The sequence below is a fragment of the Anas acuta genome, chromosome 9 (assembly GCF_963932015.1).
Source record: "Anas acuta chromosome 9, bAnaAcu1.1, whole genome shotgun sequence".
NCBI classification, from domain to species: Eukaryota; Metazoa; Chordata; class Aves; order Anseriformes; family Anatidae; genus Anas; species Anas acuta.
Genome location: NC_088987.1, coordinates 16197904 through 16223203, shown reverse-complemented (window position 1 = coordinate 16223203; position 25300 = coordinate 16197904). Strand labels below are relative to the sequence as shown.

At 52.4% G+C, this 25300-nt stretch overlaps 2 protein-coding genes across 2 annotated transcripts in view; one reads left to right on the top strand and one right to left on the bottom strand.

Annotated features, from left to right (window-relative positions):
* Positions 1 to 3829, top strand: part of VPS8 (VPS8 subunit of CORVET complex) — a 74677-nt gene extending 70848 nt beyond the window's left edge. Inside the window, exons 44-45 of the mRNA XM_068692475.1 lie at positions 2472 to 2552; positions 3228 to 3829. Of these exons, the coding sequence (XP_068548576.1) occupies positions 2472 to 2552; positions 3228 to 3374 (228 nt within the window). The 3' untranslated portion in view covers positions 3375 to 3829. The remainder of the gene's footprint in view (positions 1 to 2471; positions 2553 to 3227) is intronic.
* Positions 3830 to 4631: 802 nt separating this feature from the next.
* On the bottom strand, positions 4632 to 24748 carry C9H3orf70 (chromosome 9 C3orf70 homolog). Its single transcript, XM_068692485.1, has 2 exons — positions 24377 to 24748; positions 4632 to 7816 (listed from the first exon to the last, which is right to left on the bottom strand). Exons 1-2 carry the CDS (start codon positions 24546 to 24548, stop codon positions 7260 to 7262), a joined length of 729 nt encoding a protein of 242 aa, XP_068548586.1. The 5' UTR covers positions 24549 to 24748; the 3' UTR covers positions 4632 to 7259.
* Between the last annotated feature and the right edge of the window lie 552 nt (positions 24749 to 25300).

The following is a 25300-nucleotide window of genomic DNA, read 5'->3' as shown; positions in this document are numbered from 1 at the left end:
TTCCCATGACAACAGCGAGAGTTGCCTGCAATATTTCAGCTCATCAGCCTGGAGAACAGCCTGATTGATAGTTACATACGCGTGGTAGAGAGATAACAGAAGAGGGGAGGCCAATTATATTGCATTTTCCTTGTCCTTGAATGCCTGTGGCCACACAGCAAATGCGGAGGGCAGTTTTTCCTTGTTCTTCTGTTGATAGTCTTTTTTCTTTTTTTTTTTTTCCCCAAGTAGGAATGACCTGCATGGCCCTTGGGAGTGCCTGTACTCCCTGTCAGCTGCAGATGTGTGACCCTTACGGTCACAGGCTCTCTGGTTCAAAGCCTATGCCATTTGCGCAGGGACTATCAACATTTGGCTCCTTGATTGGTGGTTACAAATAGTTATTTACAATATAAATAATGTAATGGAAAGGGAAGAAATGAGTTTAAGCGCAAGCTCCTAGCATGAGCGAGCTGTAGTCAGGACGTTGTTTGTCTCAAACCACTTGATGAGCATCAAAGGTACAATGTACGGGGCTTCAAGAGCAACAAACCTACTTAGGTTTCAGGAAATGTGTGGCAGGTTGGGTGCATTCCCTCTGAGCACTGCCATGCCCTCCATCTCTGCAGCATTTCCAGGGCATTCATGTGGCGAAGAGGCAGGCGGATGCATGCCGAGCTTCTGCCCTGGCTGGGCTTTGCTCAGAGCTCAGCAGGAATGGGGGCACATGAGGGAGGAGATGCCAGAAGAGAGGGGCAGGTAAAGGTACTATTGGGGAATAAACAACCCCACCAAGGCTCTGAATAAACCATTCCCAGATGGAGTTTCCTTGATACCAGGGCCAACATGGCTGTGGTGCTGCAGGGAGCTGCTGCTGGGAGGGAGGCTTGTGCCACCAGGGAAGCCAAGGCTGCTGCCAGTGCCTTGCTCTGACTGGTGCTTGTGTGCTCCCTGTGGCGTTTGTGCACTGAGTTTTGTCCACCATAACTTTCCTGTGAAGCAGTTTGTTTTGGTTGATTTTCCTTGTGCAGTAGCCAGAAGGGTTCCTGCACCAGGTTGCTGTAGCGTGTGCTTTATTTCTGCACGTAGCACTGGGAGTCGTCCTCACGGAGCTTTTGAACGTGGTCCTTAAACACGCCACAGAGCATGAGAAGCATAAAGGCAGCTGGCTGCTGCAGCACTGCAACCCCGGAGGAGAAATCCTCCCTGGAGAAAGGCCTCATGGTGGCAGGAGCAGCAGCAGCCAGAGAGGAGCAGGACGTGCCCGCCTGGCAGCCACCCTGCTGGGCTGCAGGGAGCAGCAAAGCTCCACCTGCCCTTGTGGGGCCAGTTCAGCCTTCAGCCCAGCTGGCCGTGCTCCTCGAAGTCATGCTGTGTCTTCAAATTGGGCTTGTTCTGTGGCCAAAAAGTTAAGGTAAATTCAACTTCAGTGAGCAGTCGCTTGTAGGACTGTAGCATTTTGGGTTTATAGCCTTTGGGAAGTGTGTTTTGGGGAAAATATTTAAGAATGAATATTGAATGTTCCCTTAAAAATAGATCCCCAGAGACGACAGATGCCAGATTGCTGCTCATGAGGGAGGCTGTTCTCCCTGGCTCCTGTCGTAGCTCCTTGATGATGCTTTTGAAACAATCAAAATAGAAACATCGTGATGTGCTGAAATGGAACAAACCTTACGAGAATCCGTGATACTGTGTCATCCCTCCCTGGGACATTTAAATAATGCCTTTTAAAGCAGTTTGAGTACGCATTCCGCCCTTCCTGCCTAATAATTTGCTGCAGACCGTGGCACCTGTGTTTGCAGCTCTGTTACCCTCACCCGCGGCGCTGCAGCAGCCCCCAGAGCTGCACAGGAGCAGCCCGCGCTGCTGGGGCTGCCTTCCCAAGGAACGTGGTTGCCACTGGCGCATGAATCGCCTCCTCTCCCCACACCCTTTCTCTCCTCATTTCCTAGTTTTTAGCCCACTAGGGGAAAAGCAGACTTTAGGAGAGAGACCGTTAGCAGATAATAATCATTTGAGCAGTTGTTGTTCCCAGTTGTGCCTGATGGCAGCGTGCCGCCGGGCCGGCCGGGAGCGAGCAGGACCTGGGGGACCACAGGGAGAGAGGCCTGGGGGAGCTTGGAGAGGCTGCTCCTCCTGGGAGACCCCTTACTTCTCTTCCTGGCTGGCTGTGGTCCCATCCCCTTTTCTTCCTCTCTTCCTTTTCTTTTTTCTTCCCCCAAACCTAACTTTGTCTGCAGTCAGCTACAGCCTTCCTCCGCCCGAGTCATTGTGCACACAGCAGCACCTCGGCATCCTTTGTTCAACAGCAAGGTTTCCTTTCCAAAGTCACACAGCGCTACTCGCAGTGACTTGCAGCCGGAGGGAAGTCTTATTTCCCCGACCAGGCTGCAGACTGGCTGCTCTGGGCCCAGTGTCAGGGGCAGGGATAAATTTGTGTATGTGAACTTGGCACCTTATTGTTTTTGTAACCTTCTCATTCTCTTCACCAGACAGGTTCAGAGTCTGTGTTAGATCCCCAGCAAATCCAAGCTTTTGACCAACTCTGCCGACTCAACCGAGGAACCTCCAGAGTACGTACCGCCCGTTTTCCTTCCCGTTCTCAATTGGTGCGGGGCATTTTGCGTGTTGCCAGGCCTCTCATTAGAACTGGCAGCGTGGGCTTTGGCTTTTCTCTTGGGTTTCATTCAGTGCTGGCAATTTAGCATGCACAGAGCTGGCCGTTCAACATCACAAGGCATCCACACTGCCTCTGACAGCTGAGGAAATTCACTGGCAGCAAAACAGTGGAAATGCCTCTGGCTCTGAGGCTGGGCCTGAAAGAGTCCACGGTGTGACATTTCTCAGGTACTTTTCAGATCCCTGTGGCTCCTATGCACAGAGGATCCCCTCCTCCTGTCCCCTGCGTGCTGCCCTGCTCGGCCAAGCAGGGCCACTCCCTCTGTCCCTGGCTTTTTCCTTGTGCCTCCTGCCTGTTCTGGCTGCGTTTTTTGGCACTCTGAGCTCTTTTCTGGGATTGTTTTCCAATGATGTAATTTAAAAATAACCCAAAGACACGTGGAAAGTTGCTCAGCTCAAGACTGTTGTGCTGCAGATTTCTGTAGGGTCACCGCACACAGCTTTTTCTTCGCGTGTTAAGGTTTCTCTAACTGCAGCAGGAGATGATCCCTGTGAGCTCTGAGCCCTTCTGCACCTTACACAAGCGCTTCAGGGGCCTCAGTTGATGCTGTCTGGGTTTTGTCTTGCAGCTCGCTCTCCTGACAGAACTGTCCCGCACCCATGGTGAAAAGCACGGGCTGCTCAGCGTGGCGCACGGGGACCCCGCCACCAGCAGCGTCTTCCAGAACGAGACCTTCCAGCTGCACCTGGCGCCGCCCCCGCTGGTGGAAGAGTAGCGCTCCTGCTCTGCAGCGAGCTTTTCTGTGACGATGCTGGAATTTCCCCACTGCCCTTCCCACAGCCCTGTGTGCCATGCTGAGCCTTGCTGGGCATGTGAGGGTTTGCAGCAGCGGGCGAGCTCCTTGTGCCGCCGCTCACCGAACAGAGCGGCAGCTGGATGGGAAACTGGGAAGCCTGGGGTCAAAACAGAGCATGCTGAAGCACTGCAAGCACCGGGGCTGACCCACGCTGACCTGCAGGTTTGTGGCAGCACCTGTAACTTTGCGAAGTAACCGTGTCCTCTCCGCTCCACTGGAGCCTGTGACACAGCGTGCCCTGCTGCCGCGTGCGGGGTTTGGGGGCAAAGGATGGGCAAACCTGGGAAAGGCTGCGGAAAGCAATTCACGTGAGAAAATGAACCTGAGCACAGCGTGTTCATACAAACTTCCATTAAAAAGGCCCTTGGTTGAAATTGGGTGTGTGAGCTGTGTGCCTGGGGAGTGGGTAACAGGCTGCTGGTGTGCCAGTGCTGCTGGCTGCTGTTTTCTTGGTACAACTACTGCTCAACTGGTAGCAAAAGGATGCTCTGCAGAAGTGGCACAGGAGCCAAAACAAAAACTACAAGCCCTGCTGGGCAGCTTTGGGTTCTGCTTTCTGTCTGCCTGCAGTCCTGGCTGGCCTGAAAGGGCCCTGGGATGGCTCAACGTGGTCTGAGGCAGGTCCTCGGGTGCTGCAGGGGGAAGAGGATCGGTGTGACTCTTACTGATTGCTGAAGGTTTGTCACTACTAAGCTCAACTCTTTCTTGTTGAACACCAAGCTGGGGAGTGTCACTAGGTGAGGCTTGGCGTCTGGTGGCACCTTTATCAGTCTGCTCACAGAGTGGCAACCTAATAGCAGTGGTGTTTGTGTGGTCTCCTCTGGCTTGTGAAATGGCGTTACCGGGTTCATGATCACCACCTCCTCTCTTCCTGTGTCTGTTCTGGCACCAGCACTGGGACGTGTTGGGATAACACCCCCTTGGTGTCCCAGCCAGCACACCTCAGAGCTGCAAAGTCTTCAGATGCCTGGTACCCGAGGCTGGGCTCTGTGCCCTGCAGGAGCACCAGGCAGGTGGAGCTCCGTGCACAGAGCTCACCCAGAGCCACAGGGCTCTTCCAGGCATTTGGTACGTGTCAGGTAATGCCATCTGAAGCTGTGAGTGAGCTCTCCTTTGTTGGAAACTCTGCAGTGTTTCACTGTATTATGGGAAATACACAGTTAGGACAATCAGAACTTGAGTTGTTGAGTATTTTATTAAAGAGGAAATATACACACCTCTCCCTGGCGGAGTGGAGCAACTAGCTCAGGGCAAGTCTCTTACAGCACGTCTGCGCAATGTTTGTGCAAACAAAAGGAGTCACGTTTCTGTGAGGAGCGTTTTTCTGATCTGGGGTGCGTGATGGAGCGCAGTGAGAAACCTGCCCCTGCGCTGGCTGCTAGGACGCTTTCCAGAACTAGCCCTGTCCCACACCAGGCTGCTCCTCTCAAGTTTTACAACAGAAGGAAGAGGCAGCTTATTGTGCTTGACATCTGAACAAATCCTGGGTAGGAGACACTCACAGCTTGTGAATATTGCTAATTACTTTACAGTTAAGAAAGAATGTATCCTGACGACAGTGATATGAACCTGCAAGACCACAGGACCACGTGGTAAGTCTTGGTCATGAACACCCAGCTCATCTCACTGCGCTCGCAGCAGGTGCCCCCAAACAGCAGCAGGACGCAGCGGCAGCCCCTCTGTGCTGGCGGAGCAGACCACGGGCGCTCTCGTGGAGCAGGAAGGGCCTGGTGGCCTCTGCAACAGCAGGTAAGGAGCACCCTGGTCTCGGGAAGGGCCCCGGACGTACCCATGCCCACCAGTCTCCCGGCCTCCCTGGGAAGGCTGAGGCAGACCAGGCACCAGAGCAAGTGTTTGCAGCTCTCCACTCAGATTACAATTGAAAGATTAAATATGAGTAAATGCTGTAGGCTTATACATAATGCTTTCTTCTACCTTACGAGATGTGCCTGAATGGTCAAAAGACACTAAAACATTGTTAGAAACCTTAGTTAACCAAGAAAGACAATCCCGCCCTCAGAAAATAATTAAAACCTTACTTAGTTTTACTACAGCCTTCGTTTAAATGCCCTCAAAAAAAGAAAACAGGATACTTAAGTGCCTTGTGAGAATGTATCTGTTCATGCAATGGCCCAACTTCCTCATTTAACAAGCATTGCACTTTTTTTTATATAATTCATCAAAACTATAAAACCTATTATTTTTTGTCTGAAAGTGTTAGTCTAAAAAGTACAGTATTACTTTATAACCATTTATGGTAAACTCCTAGCACGCGCATGTGCACATACACACACTGTTGCCTAAACGTTTTCTAAAGATACCGATTACAAAGTGTATAAAATTAGTAATACATTGTCAGGATACAGTGAGAGATGAGCCATCCTATAACACGGACTATAATCTAGTATCAATCACTAAACTGTACACGTTTATACAGCCTTATATTCACCGATGACTTTTGAAACGTAAACAGCAAGTACACAACGAAATCCAGTAATGCTGTTGAAAACAGTTATTACTGACTCCAACTGATTCAAGCTGACTGAAATCTTCTGAGAAAGGTATTTTTGTTCCGTTAAGGAGGGCTGAAACAAAACCACCAGCAGAACAGCTCTTTCTCACCAGCTATGCGAGCAAAACTTTAAAACCTGCTCTTGAACTGGGTGCAGAGGAGAGTGAGCCGAAGCTTCCTCGCTCAGCATCGGTGGCCGTGGCTGCGTCTGGACAAGCACACGCGCTACGCGTGCCTGGGCCACCTCACGGGCACCTCCGTGCTGTCCCCGAGCTCTGCCAACACAGTGGTGTGGCTGAAGGATTTTGTGTTTTAAGCTTTGTTTTTCTTCAGGCAAATGCAGGCCCTGAGGCCTTTTGGTCCTGAGTGCGCGTGTCCGGCACCAACAGCACAGGAGGAAGCAGCAGGCAAAGCTGAGGGTGGATTTTGCGTGTTTGGAGGTAGTCGCTTCCCTTCACCTGTCGTTTTACACCCGGTCTGGAATGGTATTGGTGAGACTGCTGCGCCTCCTCCCTGCCTGCTCCCCCTCCTGCTGAGCTGCAAGAGCCAGCTCCCCTGCCAGAGATCCACGCGGAGAAGGGATCCGGGCAACTGCTTGGCCTCGGAAGCAACAGTTGCCTTTTCAGGAGATTTCAGAGCCTGACCTAACTCAGCAGATGCTCGGTGCATAGCCTGGAGAAAAGTTGGAGGCACTTTGTGCGTTCTCTAGCCTGCCATACCAACCCACTGGAAGAGTGGTGCCAACGCGTACGGGGAGGGTCGCACCAACACTAGAGAAAAGGACGGGCACTGCGGGAGGCCAGACAGAGGCAGAACGAGCCTCCTGCTGCTGCACCTCGCACCATCTATAAGAAAGAATAAGGACAACTTGGTTTTGCTGCTCGCAGGCGTGCTGCACCAGCTCACCCTCTGTGCTTTGAAGGCCCACTGCAAACATCCTGACAGCTGCAAACATCTCGAGCAGCATGTCCTCATATGAGAAGTAACATAGGATGTAACCCAGACCAAGAAAAAGGCCTTTTTCAGCGATAAGAGTCTTAGGATTTATCGCTACCTTATGTGCAGACATGGGAGGTCTGATCAGGCTGAGAACACGTTAAAATTGCTCAGGCTGCTGCTAGTTCACCACTATGCAAGTCCCGCGGCCACGCTCCCATCAGGGATCTGAAATATCAAGTGCACTGGAAAAAAGGGATTGTCAGAAAAAAGAAAAAAAAAACAACAAAATATAAATACTACAAAAGCAACATTACTGAGTGGGAACTGGACTGATCTGATACCACCTTGTCGGATCACACAGTGGTTTCTATAGTCTCAATCACTTCCATTTCACACTGTGAGGGCGACAAGAGTGGGCATTCATCTGGTTCCCAGCTGCTATCCGGGCTGTAATCTTCTTCTGAACTTAGCTCGGCCACCCCCTCCGTGTCCTCATCGCACGACTCCATGTAGTGAACCCCCACCGCGTTGATCCCGGAGTCCTCCGAGCTGGAAGGGGACGAGCAGTGATCTGTTTTTGGTGTATTGCTCTCTTTTGTGAGTAAGGCATTGCGGACAGAGACTTCCTCGGCCTTTGTCTTGTGGGGCACGGGGGGAGGCTGCCTCTGCACGTAGCACATCTTCCCGTTGATGCATTTCACGCGGTAATTGTCAATGAAGAGGTCTGCGATCGTGCAGAACTGCGGGGAGGCGGGGGGCAGCGGGGGCTGGAAGACGGGCGCGAACTTCAGGAAGTGCTCGGTGAGCGAAACGGCGATCTGGATCGTGTTCGTGGCCTCCCGAGGGCGAACAGGGATCTCGGTGCTGGGAAGCTGCTCCACGGGTGTCATGGGCTGATAGACGTATTTACCTGCGGGGAAGGCAGAAGAGCAGCATGTAAAGACTTAGCTTTAAGTTAGAAAGAAGCCAATCAGGGGCTGCCTGCCTTTGGCAGTCAGTAATAACCTGCAGCTCCTGGCAGTCAGCAGCTGCTGTTTTAGTGGCTTCGAGGTGGTTTTTTTTAGTTCTCTCCTAGTGGAAGGTCTCTGATGCTTAATATTGCGCTAAGCACGGCTTCTCTAGCCCTGGTCCTGCTGCTCTCCCTCTCGCTGCTCCCAAGACGTCTGTAGGAAGTCACTAACTTGACAAAATTGACTCCAGGGACCCAGCTCCCCGGCTGAGAAGTGGGGCAGACAGCAGCTCTGCCTGCGCCCCTTTCTAGGGGGAAGAAAATTGCACAGACGCCCAGAAGACGCTTTTTCTTCCCCCCACCAAATGCAGAGCAGTTCCACCAGACATCTTTGCTACAATGATCTACGTTTTAGATTTTATTATTACTCTCAACGATGAGTCTCCTTGTATGCACTTCCACGTTCGTTCTTTGAGTGCTAATGTGTGATTTTCTGTGTTACAAACCAGAGCACTCACACGTGATGACAACTGGAATTTTAAGGCAGAAAATAAGGGAATTCCCATGCCATAGAAATGCCTTTAACATTTTGATTATCTGGTTAAATAATAAGAAAAACAGGATTATGTTGGCTATATAGAGCTGAACCAAGTGCGAACTAAAGAGCACAACTGAAATTCTCTACTAAAAGAAACAAATAAGAGAGCAGAAAATCAGTACTTTGTTAGGAAAAACTGAGAAACCTGAGGCTACGCCAAGACTGTGAAATGCTGCATTTTATTTGCATGAAGCCTCTGCAAGATTCATGCCTCCCCAGGGGGCTCATACGCTGTGAAAGCACACGTTTCCAGAAGACTTGCAAGTAGTGGGACTCTCAACAGAGTTTTGATGCAGGAGTTACAAATATCACAAATACTCCTTTACAAAGGCCAAGAAAGTATCAAAGCAATGAGGGGCTGCTCTGATGCTCGAAGCTCTGTGGGTAAGGAGCAGAAAGGCACCAAAGGCCTGGCCGTGCTGGGACGAGGCGATGCCTCTGCCTGCCCTGCGTGTTTCTGTTGGCTCAGAGGTGGTGCAGCCTTTCCTCCTGCATTAGCTGTCACTTTGGAAATTCGGAGCGGTGACTGTGTTTGTGTTTCTGCTCGGGGTGGCTGAGCACAGCCTGGACCAGCAACAGGCGAGGAGGGGACAGGAGAGCAGGGCTCGCTCTGCCATGCCTGCCTGGTAAGGAAGCCTGTCCTCAGCCCGGGAACCCTTCCCAGCCACACAACCAGCGCTGACTGCACCGAGCTCTCAGCCAGCGTGGCACTGGGCTGGGCGAAAGGATCCCAGCTCCTGGCTGTAGCTGTCGCTCTGCCAGCCCCAGCGAGCCAGGGCCCACACACAAGCTGTGCGCTGCCAGCCGGGCTCCGGTACGTCACCAGGGGAAACCTCGAGCGCTGGAGAAGGCTCTTCCCACCCTGCTGTGCCTGTTGGTACTGGAAGGGGGACAGCCTGCTGGAAAGCAGCCTGCGCTCTGGGGCTGGGGCTCCCGAACCCCTAGCGTCGGAGGAAAGACCCCAAGGAGGGGTGTGGGAGAGGCACAACGCGTGGCCAGCAAGGCAGAAAGTGGGCTCAGAGGAATGAGCACCAACCGTGCTGAAAAGAAACCCCCCTTGTCGTGCAGCCAGAGGGAACAGCCAGCAGCCGGGCAGAAAGCAGCGAGCGCACTGCAGTAAGTGGGCCGGGGAAGAGAACATTTTGTGAATAGATTTGACCAGCTTCGCTTGAATACCTCATCAAGCAGCTTTCTCCTAGGATCTGCGGAATGATAATTGTTAACAGAGCTGCTGGAAAAGCTCAGTGAGAATAAAACAGCATTTTTTCCTCCTACTTGATTGTGGCTGGATGGCAGTTAGGAAACACACGGCCGTCCTCTCCTCCTGCCATCTTTGTAGCAGTGTGGTCTGAGCTCACTGCGTCTCTGAGGACTTCAGGGCAAGCACCAATGCACTGAAGGCTTCAACCGAGGCAGAACAGAGCGTTTCTCCTCCAGAGCCAGCTGAGGCAGCAGCACGGACGTTGCTGTTGTGGCAGCTGCTGGGGCTGCAGCCTCCTGGGCCCTCCTCAGCCCCTGCACAGCACAACGGCGCCGGGGTGGCCGGGCAGGCCTTGCCCTCCCCACCTCACAGCAGCCTGTGCCTTCCTGCCCGCCGCTCTGCTCTGGAAATCTTTTTTCAAATCAGTGAACATTAAACACGCTCCTGTCTTGCAAAGCGACCCAATGAAATGACCGCCGAGCACGCTGCTGGCTGGATTGGTGTCCAACAAATTCAGCTCCCAGAACTGAAACGCAGCCTGCGTGGGACCAGCAAACCCTCGCCCGAAACAACGAGGCTGTACTGAGGCAGGTATTTGGGCCGCTTCTGTGTGGGCTCCTGTTCCCTTCCATTAGCAGCCAAGGGTAAGACACACCACTGGAGAAAAAAAAGTCTCAACTCTTCTTTTGCCTCAGTTCTGCTTGAAGTGTCCAAGGATGGCTCTGATAAAGATCGCAGTGGGATGAAGAATCAGGGTTTCTGTGCAAGGCTCTGACTGTCCTCTCAACACCGCTGCCACATGCTGCCAGAGGGGCTGGGGGAGGAAAAGCAGAGCACTTAAGCCACGGCAGCTCACAAGCACGGCATTAAAGGAAATCGAAGATTCATCCAATTTTACTCCTTTTCCTTTATGGAAGATGGTCAAGGAAGAAGCTCACTGACGAACCGTGTTAGGCGGAGGACACATGTGCATGCCCTGTGCTGTTTCTCACCGCTTGTTACAGAAGCAGAAATTTGGATTTTCCCAGCCAAGCTGGTGTCTGGTAACTGCAGCACTTCAACCCCCCGGGCAGGGCTTACGGCTGTAGCCTCTGCTGGGTTTTGGAAAACAGAAACCCAATCACAAGTGTGTGGCAATGCGAGGCCCTGGTTGTGGTCACGCTTCGGCTCTGTTCGAAGCCAGGCTGAAAAGCACCGGCAGGAGGAGAGGTCGGGGAGCCAAGGTGCTCCTGGGCACGTGGCTGCCTGTCAGAGCTGCACAACAACGCGGGGCGATTCGCCACCTGCTTCAAAACTGCCACGCTGGCACTAATTTCAGGGTAGAAGAAAGCAGCAGCTAGTCTGTTAGCAGAGGATTTCAAGCCTGTTGGTGTGACCTGACCTTGGCTGGAAACATTTCCTCGCCGTCCAAGGACAAGTGCTGCCAGGGAAAGGCAGAAATCACCTAATGGGAAAAAGAAAATTTTCCACATAAACTGATTTTCTGCGTTTCTTCAGGATTCTGTTATGAATTTGTTATTAAGTTCCAGTGGATTTTAGGGCCAAACCTGTTTATTTTAGACGAAGCCTCTCTTTTATGAACGTGATCAGTTACCTCTGTTAAAAGGTGCTGGTGCTCACAGCTGGAGCTGTCAGAGTGGATCACGGCCAGGGCTGTGGTAATAGCATCGCTTATAGCTCCCTACCCTACATAATGCATGTAAATGCATCAACCACGATGCGGATGCTATGAAAAATTTATGCAGAAATTTAAAAATAAGATCGCCCACCCACTACAGCTTGCAGGATTGGCAGCAGTGTCTTTTTTTTTTTTTTTTTTTGTTACAGCAAATTACCCCCAAAGCACAAGTCCCACCTTCTTTTATAATACATCGTGGTCTGGTAAAAGCCCCCCTGAAATAAGCAGAAATGTTTCTGCTGACTTTAAGCAGCTGGCAAAAATCCATGATAAAATAGTATTTCGAGCACCTATTCCGACACGTTCCTTTTAGTGCTCTAGCACGTAATTTATTGCAGCTTTATTTCCACCAAGTCAGTTGGAGAACTCTGAATTGAGCTCTGCTGATGAATGTTCCTGTAAATTACAGTGTTTTGCACAAATACAGATGCCAGACCAGACACCGCATCGCGAGTTGTTTCCTGGGTCAGTTGCCACTCCTGCCCACGCAGAAGACAGCATTTCAGTGAAGGAAAAATACCGCACATGGTGCACGCGAGGGTTTTTGTCCAAAAAAATCCAACTCTAAGTTCTGTGACAAGCAGCTTGCTGCAGTTGCAGAGGTTTGGGAAGACCCTGAGCACTGTAAGGCTGCTGCAGAGCAACCGCTGCAGCTCCAGCTCTGCGTTCTGCCAGTACGGCACAAGGGCTACGGAAAACAGCACTGGGTTTGTGTCCTGGGTGTTGAACAGGAAATGCATGAAGCCAGGAGTGCCAGGATTGCTTTCATGATAAGTCTCAGTTATCCCTGCCAGCCGTATGTCGATGGATGGTACGAAATGCAAGACAGCTGAGAGCCCAGGGAAGCAGGTACGTCGGCTGCGCTCGGCGTCCTGCGGCTCCAGGCTCACCGAGCATCCTCTGCGTGAACACTGCGCCTTTGTCTGCTGCTAATCACACACCGGGTTGTGCACAACTGCAAGGAGTGATTGTTTTTCCATTGCTTCATTATTCAGCCAACCCTTGTGAAAGCCTAAAAGCCAAATCCCCCAAAGAATTAACCCCCAGAGGCCAGCAGGAGCTGGTTATGGCAAGGGCCAGCGGAGCTGCAAGCCCCGGTGTGGGGCACAGAGCTCAAGCAAACAGACTCGTCCCGCTTGGGAAACACTTTATCCCCGCAAAGTAGACGTACTTCCATGTACATAAAGTCTCTTTGTGGTATTGATTACCAGAGCGATGCGGTTGATTGATTGGAAGCTGTATTATGGTGTCTCCTGAATATAAAAAATAAATAAAAGCTTTTAGAAGTAAGCCATGAGGTCATTTCTTTCTGTTTTTTTGCTAATTGAGCAGTCGGCATGCATCTTTACCGAACAGACACAGCAGTAATTTCCGTGGCTAATACAAAATAACTTAACCATGAAATAAGCAGAGGTGCTGCTTAAACACTTAATTCTCCACTTCGCTTCGTCCCAGCATTCTAGTTTACCTCTGACACCGATGTGCTTGGCATGGTAAAAAAGAAATTAAAACTTCACCTTTCAGCAGCGGGGTTTCTCATAACAAAGCCCCCGCCCTCACCCTCTCAAAATGCTACCTCAAAGGATTTTTCGTAATAAACAGCAACATGAAACGTACCACACTTCAGAAAGACGATAAAAGATAGTTCTGGACCTTCTGTTGTGGGTTTTGCACATCTAAATCAGCAATACCTATGGCGTAGCAAACAGCTGTTTGCATGCAAGACGTTTAGACATATTTTAACCAAAACAAAAGCTTTTTTTCGTATGTATGCTTTCTCTTGCAGCTGCTTGGACAAGGATTTCTACACCTGCCAGTTCACCTACTCTCCCCAAATCTGCAGGATTAGTGACACTGCCAATTGTATGCTAACTAAAAAAGCCTGGCTCAGTTCAACCGGTGCAGCTCAGGAACTGCTCCCGTGGCCCTGAGCTGGCTGAGCGCCGTGGTGAAAGCACGAAGCTGAGGGGTGCTGGAGGAGAACGGGCTCTGGCTGCAAAGCAGATTTCACTGCCTTTGGACGTGGTGCATGATTCAGAGAGGCTGACGCCGCAGCAGCTGTGTGCTCCTGCGGTAGGGGTGAGCACCGTGGGTACCAGCGGAGAGCGGCTGGTTTGGGGCTGAAGCTTTTGCTTGATGCTGCTACACCGGTGTAACAGCGGCAGCGAGCTTGGGTTGCAAAGTCAGCCTGAAGGCTGACACGTGCAGCACTGCCACTGTCGTATCGTACCTAACGCCATGGCAGGTGTCAGGAACGTGAGCCAGGGAATGAGCCACCAGGGGAGAAGAAGATTTCAGGACACTGAGGCACTGTCAGCTTTACGGTACCAGCTGAAGCAGAGCTGAACTGTGCCGTCGGTGGCTGCAATGAAGCACGACTAAAATGTTTGTCAACGTTGAAGCCTCCTCGTATGTAAAGCCAGGGAACGCCTTAACACAAGTGATACTCTTGCCTTGCACTTCTTCCAAGCAAATTTGCAAAGCATGCAGAGGTTGTTCAAACAAATTTCTACTGCGGCAAATGCAAACAGAGCAAGCACCGCGCTCCCAGTACTCCTGGCATAGATGGCAGGCACGGTGAGGGATCGCAGAAGACACAGAGGGACAACTCTGCCGAGGAGCAGTGGTTACCCCAGCACCCCAAAGTTACACCGGTTCCCCCAGCACCACCGTGGAAGAGGTCGCAGCAGGCCTGTGGCAGCCTGTAAGTACACTGGGCAGCGTCAGCAGGCTCTGCCCTCACAGCCGTGTGTCCCCCAAGCAGCAGGGCAAGCAGCCTCCTCTCCCAGACACAGCTGCACCAGAGCACCAACACGTCTGTCCCGCTCCCTGTCTCAGCCAAGCACAGGAAGGAACCAGCCTGGTGCTATTTCTTCAGTGGCTCCCCAGCAGCGATCTCGTACAGTTGCCAATTTTCTTCTGATATGAAGCAGAGGTGTTCCCTCTGATTGCTGTATAGTGAGAGACAGCTGTGACAGCCCTTGACTTGATGAGCCGTGAGCTTTTCACAGAAAGCTGAGAAAGGGGAAAATAAGAAAGTTTTTCTTCCTCATAACGTGTATGCTAATGCCCTTTGGTCTTGATTTGTTTTAAATACAAAGAAGGATCATGATCTTCCATGCTGTGAGTCTTTCAGGGTTTTCTGCACGCTTCCACTAATAGCAAGTAACTCAAATGCAAACAGACCCGGAGCTTCGTGCTACCATCCCTGCTCTTTCCTCTCGTTTCTTGTACGGATTTACCAGCCTTAAGGAAAAAGCAACATTGGAGGATTTAGGAATGCTTCGTGCAGCTATCAGTCCTCATAAAGGGGCCACATTTGCTTTCTGCCTGTTACAAGGGAACCCAACAAGGCACAGCACATGTGTGGTCCAGAAGTAACATGGCAAGGGCTGTGTTCATCACAGGTACTGCTACCCACAGCCTGGCACACGGTGGCTTAGGAGGACACAGACACAGCATCCCAGGTGCCGCAGTGCCTCTCGTTACCTGCATGAGCACAGCTGGCCGTGAGCACAGCAGCTGAGCACTGGCAGTCAGGATCTGAGCTCTGAACCCAGCATTTGCCTTCCACCATCCCTTCGTGCAGCTGCTCTGCAAAGAGGAGAGCAGCCATGTTTTGCGCTTCCCTGAAAAATGTTATTCCTCCAACTTATGCTAGATATTTGTTAAATTCAGCACAGAAAATAGCAAAAAAATGCCTTAGTGTTAAATATTTATTTTACAAAACCATCCCTGTGTACCATCTGCTCGAGATTCAGCATCCCATCACTTCCACGCAGACAGCCAGCGTGCTGATATGGTAACAGAGAAGGATAACCACGGCTCGGTGTCAGGAGCTACCTATGGAGAGCGAAGGCACGTCCTGCTAGGGAGGACTCGCAGGCAGTGGGGACACAAGTACCTGCCCTCCAGGGGCAGAGCACACCCTGCAGGTGGTGCCCCCGTGGGCTCCTGTGCGAGATGGGAACACTTCCCTGCGAAGTCTTAAGCAAACAGAGCAGCTCGATGGTCCTTGAAGGGCAGGTCCTCTCCAAAGGGCCAGGCGCTCTACCCCCACGGCAGAGCTGAGGCAGGAGCCTGTTCTTCGGAGCTCGGAATAGCTGCTGCTTGGCACAGATGTGTCTTTACGGCCGCAGTCCCTTTTCCTGGTGGGTTGACAGGAGAAACAACAGCATATGTGCTGTGCTGTACCTGTGCTGCTGCCTTCCTGGTGTCAGAGCACGCGTCTCCTGCTGACAAGTCATCTGTGCCGGGGCCTGGCAGAGGGCCGGCCTTCTGGGCTCAACAACCAGCACGTTCATCGGCTTCACGGCTGGGGAGCACGGCCCTACGACTGACACAGGCCTCCCTTCTGACCCCATTCTGTTGGTTCTGGTGACCTGCACACGTTTCCATTCATACTTCGCTCATCCCAATCTTTGTATTTCTGTTACAAGGCTCTACAGAACCTATTTCTGAAGTGTTTAATGCTCTCCTCACACAAGAGGGCTGCAGGAGCCCATCAGTGCAACCTGGCAGTGTCCGAGCCCCTCAGCAGGGACAAGCAGCACTCCCTGAGTGAAGCACAGGCACCTAAAATACGGCTCCAAAGCAGCAAAGGCCCCAAAATCCCACCACCGCTGGCAGCCACACAGCAAGGAGCACGAAGCAGCCCAGCTTGATGGCTGAGATGGCCGCAGGTGTGCTCCGGTGTGGGCATCGTGCACGAGGGCAGGCGGCAGAGCTGCTGTGACCGCGCTGCGGGGCCGGGTGCGAGCAGCCAAGCAAAGCAGCGCTTCTGCCAGCACGCGTGTGGGCTCCCCAGCTCTGCAGCCACCGGTGAGAACAGGAATACAAATGCATGCTCCTGTTAAAACTGTTTTACAACACAGGTTATATATAAATTCCAACTGTTACGTTGCTTAAATTAAAGTCTGAGTAGATTAAAAACAAGGTACAGTTGCCAAGCGATCAGACTTTACTTTTCCAGTAGGTCTCTGACCTCCATTGATGTGAAGGTACTGAACTACTGGCAAAAACGTCTCTCAACTGCAGCAACTGCACTTCTTGAATTCTGTGATCGGGCACTATCCAAAAATTGCTTCCCGGGAGAATGCAAGGAGTTCTGAAAACATGCTCCGTATCTTACGGACAGATACATTCACACAGGTGCTGGAGTAAAAACCGCAGCACACTGAAATAGGGTCACTTTCTATACACAGAGGGAGAGACAGACTACCTGGACGCCAACCTACCACCAACCAGCTTTCTGCGTTACTCTGAGCTGATGCCATCCACCGACGGCTAAGCCCACACTGTCACAGCTCTCACTCGGAGCATCTCAGAACGTGAGCGAAGCATTTCAGATCTTGTCCTTTACAGAGACAAAAATTCCCAGCATAGACTTACCAATGTGCAGAACGAAGTTAACAAGGCTTGAAGTGACTCACGAGGTGTAAGGCAGCTTTGGGTAAATTGCGAGGCACTGCAGAAAAACACCCCAAGATGCCCATTCTGTACGAGCCCGGCTCTGCTGGCTTCATCACCACACGCAGAGAAAGAACATGCTCCTGATGAGCACCCAGGTGCTGCCAGGGGACTCAGGGTCCTGTGCCAAGCACCTGAAAGCACTCGTCAGTGCTCCCAGCAAACCTGAGCACACGCTCAGCTCTGCAGACCTGCAGGACAGGAACCATGAAGATGACAATCTCGTGATTCAGGCATAGGGCAATGCGAGGATATGACCACGGGCTGTAGTGAAGATACATGAAACATCCATCAGCAACCACAGGAGTAAAGGTAGCACGTTAGAGGGCACCGGAGCCGTACACTTTTGCATTTAGACACCCAAATTAAATATCTGCTCACAGAATCAAACAGGAAAATCGACTTCCTCACTTGCAGAGTCCAGGAAGGAAGCCGCACGTTTGCCAGGGGCAGTGGAGCTCCAGCACACATTTCATCTGTGAGCTGTTACTCTGCAGTGAGAAAAGTGCCTCGAGCGTTTTCCCAGAGCGAGGACCTCGGAGCAGGAGCAGAGGCTCAGCCTTCATCACAAACCCTTCCAGGAACATCCTGAATTCACAGCCAACCACGCCAGCTGACGGGACACAACATTAATGAATTCTCCCTCCAAGCTGCTTGCTTCTGGAATAAGACAGCCGCAGCCTCCTCAGTTCAGGCTGGTCCTGAGCAAGCTTCACGAAAACAGCAGGTTAACCCTTCAAGCAGTTACAGAAGAGAGGTCTCCTTTATCCACAGCTCTCAGCAGCTTTTTTCAGCAGCTCACGGAGTTTTGGGCAAGCAGACATAATGTTTTGTGAATCATGCTCCTCAGATGGACGGACAGATTATGAAACACAGCCTCATTGTCATGCATGGCAACCAGGAGGTTTTGGCTAGCAGAAAGCAGTTTGGTACACAAGGCTCCTTTTTGTCAGGACTTCTGGAGAAAGAAGTAAAACGATTTCTATTCGATCCTGTATGAGGCACAGAATTAGTCCTGCAAGATGTACTTAGAGCACGTAACTCGAATTCAAAGCTTTTCTCGTGGTCTACTCCAGTTAAGGGTTTCTGTTGGTAATGATGATGATAATAAAAAAGGATCAGGCACGTCTCTAGACATAAGTGTGCATCCCAGCAAGGATTTCAAAATGAATGCCAGCAGGTTCTTTCAAAGGCACTGATGTTTCCACAAGGTTTGATGAAATCTACATGTTTGGGTTCTCTCCCTGAGACACAGCATTAACAGTCTCTTCACGCTGCGATTTGGGGATTATAACTAAAACCACAGCAACAAACCACAGCAATCCAGGGCCAGAAAGGTGCACCCGTGAAAACCGGCAGAACACCGCTTACCCTTTGAGTTCCACGTCAGGATGCATTGAGCTGACACTCCTTTCGCTGTGTACAGCTCAGCGAAATGAAGCCAGAATATCACAGGTCTTCAGAATACAGGTGAGGAGAAGATGTTGCACAGCCACAGGCAGTGACCGCTCGTTAAGCACGTTTCCCCGGCACAAGCTGACAAATCCACCTCTGGGCGAGCCTCGCCTGGTGCTCAGCACAGTGCCTTGCTTGTGCACAAGCATTATGTCCAGATACACAGACTTACACCAGATGGACGTTCAAATCCTTTTCACAGCAAACACAAAAGAAAAGCGGGTATTTCTTCTGGGCTTTGTAGTCATCCTGCCGCCAAGACAAGCCATTCCTCACAGAACCCCCAGCCCCGAGTTCCTGGCCCAGCTGCTCCAGTTCTCCTTAGGCAGAGCTCTTCCACAGCGAAAAGGTGCGAGCTGCCCCCAGTATTCAGCCTCATAATTTAAAACATAACCATGTTACAACTCCTTTTCCACATTTACCCACCAAGTCAGTCCTCAGGACAGGGTTTTGTCCTGTGGCACAGCACCGCTGCAGATTCAGGCCGCCCCCAGTGGTGTCTGGCTGGGACAGGCCGGCCCCTGCTGGAGGAGAGCCCACCTCCAGGTACATGAGGCGCCATCACCCTGCTGCCCAAAAAAGCCACCGAAACCAAGGCAAAGGAAACCCCCCAGAAGAAAAGCAAGTCTTTTGGAGGCCTACAGCACATGCAGTGCCATAGAGCGCCCCAGGGCTGTAGCTGCTTCCCGAATGTGGAGAGATCAACAGAAGCAGGCTGGCAGGCAGAGCCAATTCTCTTTAAACCCGCAAGCTCTGTCACGGTGCACTTGAAAACCTTCAATAGACACTTTAGCTCACTTACCAGTGCTCTGTTACAGGAAACAAAGGCTGCCTTGCTGATTCCCTGCTTACAGTTCTCACAGGCAGGCTGGGGTCTGAATAATTGCATGGGTTTCAAAGATTGTCGGAGCCCTGCTGGCGGCTGCTGTCACTTCAGAGGTGGGGGAGACACCGCGGAAATAGCACTTGGGATGTGCACTTGGGGTGCAGCACCCAGCTGCCTGCGTACCGCGTGCCTCACTGCAGAGCGGGGCCAAGGACCAGCACCCGGGGCCGTGACGTGCCCGCTGCCAGGAGCGGTGGGAGAAAAGAGCGGTTTTGCGGGGTGGAAAAATAATGTTTTTAGCTAAGAATGTTGTAAAGTAAGAACACCGGTGTGTCAAGTAGAGAAGGCTGTCAGAAGCAAAGCTCAGAGTACTCCCAGGTGCAGTGAGTGTACTGACTGGCTTCGCTCCGTGGCAGCAGCTGTGGGAGACCGACCATCACCTCTGGCTGCCCGGGCCCTGCAAGAGCGACCGCACACAGACCCCAAATCACAGCCAGCTTGTCAGCCCCGTGGCAGCCCCAGGTGCCCACGAGCAGGCAATGAGGAAGTGATGCAGCTGGCTCTGAGAGCAAGAACCCCTGGCCTCCCTGTCACCGTGGGCAGCCAGGCACGCGATTTAAGTACGCTTGGGTTCTTCGTCCCCGCAGGGTGCACTGGCACGGCCAAAATCAGGGGAGCCCTCCCCCCTGAGCTGCCCGGAAAACATATGCCCTTCTTGGCATGCCACCTGCCACGTAAGCCCATCTCCTCCTGTTGGCCGAGGAACGCCAGGGCTTCTTGCCAAGCTGCCTGACCTGCTGCAGACCCCACCAGCTCAGGACGCAGTTTGGGGCGCAGCGGTCCCGTAAGGACATGAGGCGCACCATGGAGCAGGGAGCCATCGCAGGGCGCAAGGGCAGGGGAGCATTTGTACCTCTGAAAACCTACACTGCCCCCACAATCTGTTCAGAGGTCTGAGCCCAGCGACTGTTTTTCCTTTCTGACCACCCAAAGGAGGCTCACGGCTCTCAGCCGTGCTCAGTTTGCTTTCCTGTAGTCGTCGAGAACAGCTGGATCTGGAGAAGCGGCGGAACACAAAATTTATTTGCTGCATCAGTTTTTCAGTGTGAGATATGCAAGAGGCTTTAAGTAATAAAGGTCTGCTTTTTGGATGCTGAACCTGGGTAAAATAATAAGCCACAGAGAGACTAATATACGGTAGCAGTTCCTGTCTGCTGATACGACTGCTGTGAAATGAGTGTTGTGGAAGCGTTATTCGTGACGGATTTTTGATAATTGCAACACAGCGTACTGAGAGTTTTGCAAGGTGTTTAACGTACTGCAAAACGTTCAGACGGAAAATAAACCCCTGCAAAGGAGTTACAACAGAATGCCCCATCTTTGCGCTGTCCAGGAACGAAGCCAATCCCGAAATCCTACCGAGTGCAATGCCTTCTCTGATGAGCTACTTTTTAGGCAGTGAGATGAGAAACCACAGCCCAAGTCTAGCTGTCAGGACGGAGGTAACCCCCGGCACCTGCCCCCTTCTGACAGAAGCAGCGACACCACGCAGGCAGCAACCTGCTGATGGGCATCGCAGACAGCACCAGCACGAATCAGACCCGCAGTGGAAACCCAGAGGCGAGGAAAGGAAGGCAAGCACCTTGCCGCACACCCACCTCTGTTGTGTGTCGTCTTTTTGGAAAAACTGAGCAATTTAAGGCTCTCACCCTGCAGCTAATGAACAAAATCCCACAGGGCTGCCAGAGGGACAGAGGAAGGGGAGCAGGGGGAGCCCCCCTGGCAAGAGGAACGTGCACAGGCTGAAAGGTGCAAGCAGGAGCAGCGTGTAACAGGACAAGTGTGGGTCAGACGTTTTTTAAACCAAAAAAAAATCCTCCTTGGGCAGCACTTTCCTCCCTGTTGCATGGCCCCAGCAGGGAGGGCATCACAATGCCTGCTGCAGCCAGCTACACGGTGCTCTCATCCTCCAGAGCCCCTCGTTGCACCCTCAGTGCTCCCACCCCAGGAGCTTACAGAGGTTTTATTTGGCCCACTAGCAAGCCAGCTCCCCCCTCACCCAGAAACCTGCTCCCCACCAAGCACCAAACAGTGACAGTGATCTGAAATAAACTGCCAGGCCCAGGCACAGAAGTCACAGACCCAGCACCTGAGGGTTTTGGAAATGTTTGGACATACCGACCAGTCTCTGCGATCCTGCCTGCAAGCTACTATTGCCATTTTACAGAGGGAAACATCAGAGGTAAAGAGAAAGCCTGAAGGAGTGCTTACTTCAGAGTGTGCCACCAAAAAATGGCTTTGGGGAATTCAGACTAGGTTCTTTCTCAATTATTACTTCTATAGCCAAGTGGCTCAGCAACGCTGAATTGTGTCTGTCACTGAAGTAAGCAGATGTGATGCTGAATACACATGAGGAGGCAATCTACTGCCTGGAGCGGCGGTGAGTTTGTGTCATTTTTCAGTGCAGGTGCACTTCAATCGAGCTGACATCCTCCAGGACCATGGACACCAATGGAAAATAACACTGCACGGGCCATTTTAATTGACGTTGGGATTCCTGTACCCCTGTGCAGCTTTTAGGAGTCACAGCACAGCACTTTCAAGAGCCCTCTGAGGATTGCTGAGGCAGTATTACAGCACTGTCTTTATGGAAGATAACTTCCAACACTGCTTAATTACATCGCTGACCTCTATACCATCTTCCATTATAGGCCTTGTTCTTACCCCCTTTTAAGTCCAACTCCACTCATTTTGCAAGAGCGGGGTACAAAGAGATCCTCAGCTCAGACATTTGCATTAGGAAATAAGGGGGCAAGAAGGCAGCGTTCTTGTTCCTAGCTTTCAGATTAACCAAGAACACGAGGTTTGCGACTTCTTTCATTTAAAATGACAGCTTTGTAGGACAAACATCTGAAAGTTCCCTTAGCTGTAAAGGGAGAAATTAAGAAAAAAGTTTGTACTTTTTACAAAAGCTACAGTTATTTTTAGTTCCTGTGATTGCCACAGGGAAGCTAAGGGTTGGATGGCATCTCAAGAAGGTGTCCTTCCAGGAGGGAATCAGCTCTGTGTCACTCCAGGAGACACTGGTGTAAGCCCTCCTTAAAGGCCTCCAGTGAACGTGACTCCTCACTCTCTGAAGCACTCTGTTGCCTTGCTTCATTTCTCTTGTTTTTTAACATGTTTTTTTACTACCAAGCCTAAACTTCCCTTGCCACAGGTAAGTGGTAACTGGTTATCTTCCAAGTCTGCGAGGAGAAGGACTAGAACACAACTTCCTTTCCCTTTATCCTTTGCAAAGCTCATCTCCCCTCCCTCCCTCGGTGCTTTTACAGCCCAAGCAACGGCTTTGCTTTTGCACCCCCCTGTAAATCCTATTTTCTGCACCGAGCGCTGTGACCTCCTACAGAACCTCCCCAGTTCTCCTACAGTTTTTTTGAAGTGCAATGCTCAAAACTAAACCCATCAGTCTGGTTTCATCATTACTGAGCTGAAGAGACTAATTAAATTGCATGCTTGCAATGTTCCTGTTAATGCATCCCCAGTGAAGTGAAGGCTCGGGTTCTGTTTTTGGATTTTCTACCACAAAGGCCTCCTGCTGATGACGCATATCCAGTTTGTGATCCATCTTAATCCCCAGATCCTTCTCTGCAACGTCACTTCTCCAGGTGTTCCCAGCTCTGCGATTGACTTCCCCATCCCAGGACTACCCCTGCTGATTTCCGACAACATCTCCAGTTTACAAACACCATTTTGAGCTCTGATCTTGTCCTACGGAGTGCTCAAATAACTGAAGTCACAGCAATTCTGGAAAATAAAAATACATCTAGGTCGTAACTGGAGGGCCTTTGTGTCACTGCCGAAACGCCACTCATGAGACATCCCTTTCCCTGCGCAACAGGCGACTGTGACACCTCCTCACGTAGCCAGTTGTCACCACACAGCACTCATTGCAGGGTGCTGACAAAACACAGCTGCTCCAAACTGCTTTCAAATGAGCCCCAAATTAGGGGAACAGTCCTAATCCATGCATTTAATTCAAACACAAGCTCTCGTCCAAATAAAAGGAGCCTTTTTAGGCAGACCCTTTTTCCATTAAACCAAATCTGCAAAAAACGCATGAATGGGAAACCCACGTAGGAGTTTAAATTATAAAGAAAGGCAGTGACAGACCGAAATGGAGAACAGGATGTCAGGAGTCAAGGGACATCCTCGGCAGCACCCAGCAGCCCTCACGCTGAGGTTCAGCTCTAACCCCGTCCCTTCAAGCTTTAAGATCTCCACGGCACAACACGAGCCGAGCCCCTAGCTCCATCACCATTTTCTGACCTCAGACAGACGAACTGGTTGGAAAGCCTGCTCGTCAGGGATGTATGTGATTAATTATTTATTGAACTGCCTTTGGCCGCCCCAGCCATGATTGCCCACATCGGTATCTCCAAGGCAGACATCAAAGTTGTCGGGCACCTTTCCGACAGAGTTGGCTCAGCACTACGTTTTGAGGCAGTAACTATCTGCTGTATCCTGCAGGGGTTATTTCTCTACTCAGAGCATTTTAAGTCACGCATTCCTGCAAGAATAAGCAGGATTGCAAAGCGTAGGAATGGGAAGGAAGCCCCCAGCCACAAGGACAACCCCAGAGGACGAAGCAGAGGCTTTCCCTGATGCTTCAGCACCGGCAGCGGGGCCACGGCACGGGGCTGCCTGCAGCAGGCCTCTGGGCAGCCCCCCGGCTGCTGCCACTGCTCCTTGGGAAGGGACCGATGGGATGGGATGGGATAGGACACAAGGGGATGGGATGGGATGGCATGGGATGGGATGGGACACAAGGGGACAGGATGGGATGGGATGGCATGGGAAGGGACAGGAGGGGATGGGATGGGATAGGATATGGGAAGGGGCAGGAGGGGATGGGAAGGGATGGGATGGGATGGGATAGGATAGGATATCAGGGGATGGAATGTGGGATAGGAAGGGACAGGAGGAGGCAGGATGGGACGGGATGGGATATGAGGGGACAGGATGGAACGGGATGGGATAGGATAGGATAGGATGAGGTGGGACGGGACGGGACGGGATGTGGGATGGGAAGGGACCGGAGGGGATGGGATGGGATGGGGAATGACAGGAGGGGATGGGACAGGAGGGGATGGGACGGGACAGCACAAGATGGGACCGGACGGGACGGGTCAGGACGGCAGCCCCCTGGGCAGCGCGGAGCCGCTCCCCCCCCCCCCTCCCCTCGCCCCCTCGGTTTTGGGGCCGTTTTGGGGCCGCGGGCTCGCTCGCTCACTCACAGTGGCACCATCCCAGGTGGCAGCACCAGTGCAGGCGGAAGCAGCGGCCGTGGCTGTGCGTGGCGCAGAGCGAGAGCCCGTCGCAGGGCTGGAAGTCGGGTCTGCCCGCGCAGCTGCGGGCCAGCGCCTGAGCCTCGTCCAGCTTCTCGCTCTTCGCCGCCGCCCCGCTCATGGCGCCGCCGCTCCGCCCGCAGCCCCCGCGCCGCAGCGGCCAGGAGGAGGAGGAGGAGGAGGAGGAGGAGGAGGAGGAGGAGGAGGAAGAGGAGGGGAGCAGCCGCACGGCAGCAGCAGGAGGAGCAGGAGGCGCCGAGCCGCAGCGGGGACCGCCCGCGCCACGGGGGCAGCGCCGCGGGCAGGGCCCGGCCCCAGCCCCGACGGCTCCGCCCCGCCCCGCCCCGCGGGTGGCCCCGGGGTCCCCTCGGTGTCCCCCTGTCACCCCTGGTCCCCTCTCGTCTCCCCCGGTCCCGGGGCTGCCCCTGTGCCGCCTCGCCCCGACGGTCCTGGCCGGGGCAGGCACGGCTGCGGCTGGGGTTGGGGTTGGGGTCGGGGTTGGGGTTGGGTTGGGGTTGGGTGCTCCCGGGTTCCTTCCGTGCTCCCAGGCAGGTGGAAGTGTTTCTGCCTGCGCATGCTGTGGTTCTGTAAACGCCGATAAACTTTGCCTTCCATTTTGTGGGACGACCACGGCACGATTTCGGCTGTCGGAGGTACGAACGCGTGCCCGTACCTGCAACAAGCGCACCCCCGGGCTGAAGCTGGAGGGGTGTCACCTCTAACAGCTCGATATTTGGCTTCCCGAGGGTAGCAGTGGGCTTGTCTCCCCGTCAAGCCTGAACTTTAACTGTGCTTTGATTGTCCCCCCGGTCAGCACTAGCAGAGCTGAAGCCAGCCTCCTGTTTGGGCAGAAGTCAGGCTGTCGCTCGCAGC

What these genes read in the sequence shown, in the direction of transcription:
- C9H3orf70 (XM_068692485.1), bottom strand. Translation starts at nt 24,548, where the DNA reads ATGAGCGGGGCGGCGGCGAAGAGCGAGAAGCTGGACGAGGCTCAGGCG. An exon ending in CCACCTGGGATGGTGCCACT is followed by an intron (nt 7,817 to 24,376) that starts GTGAGTGAGCGA and finishes CCTTCCCCGCAG; the next exon opens with GTAAATACGTCTATCAGCCC.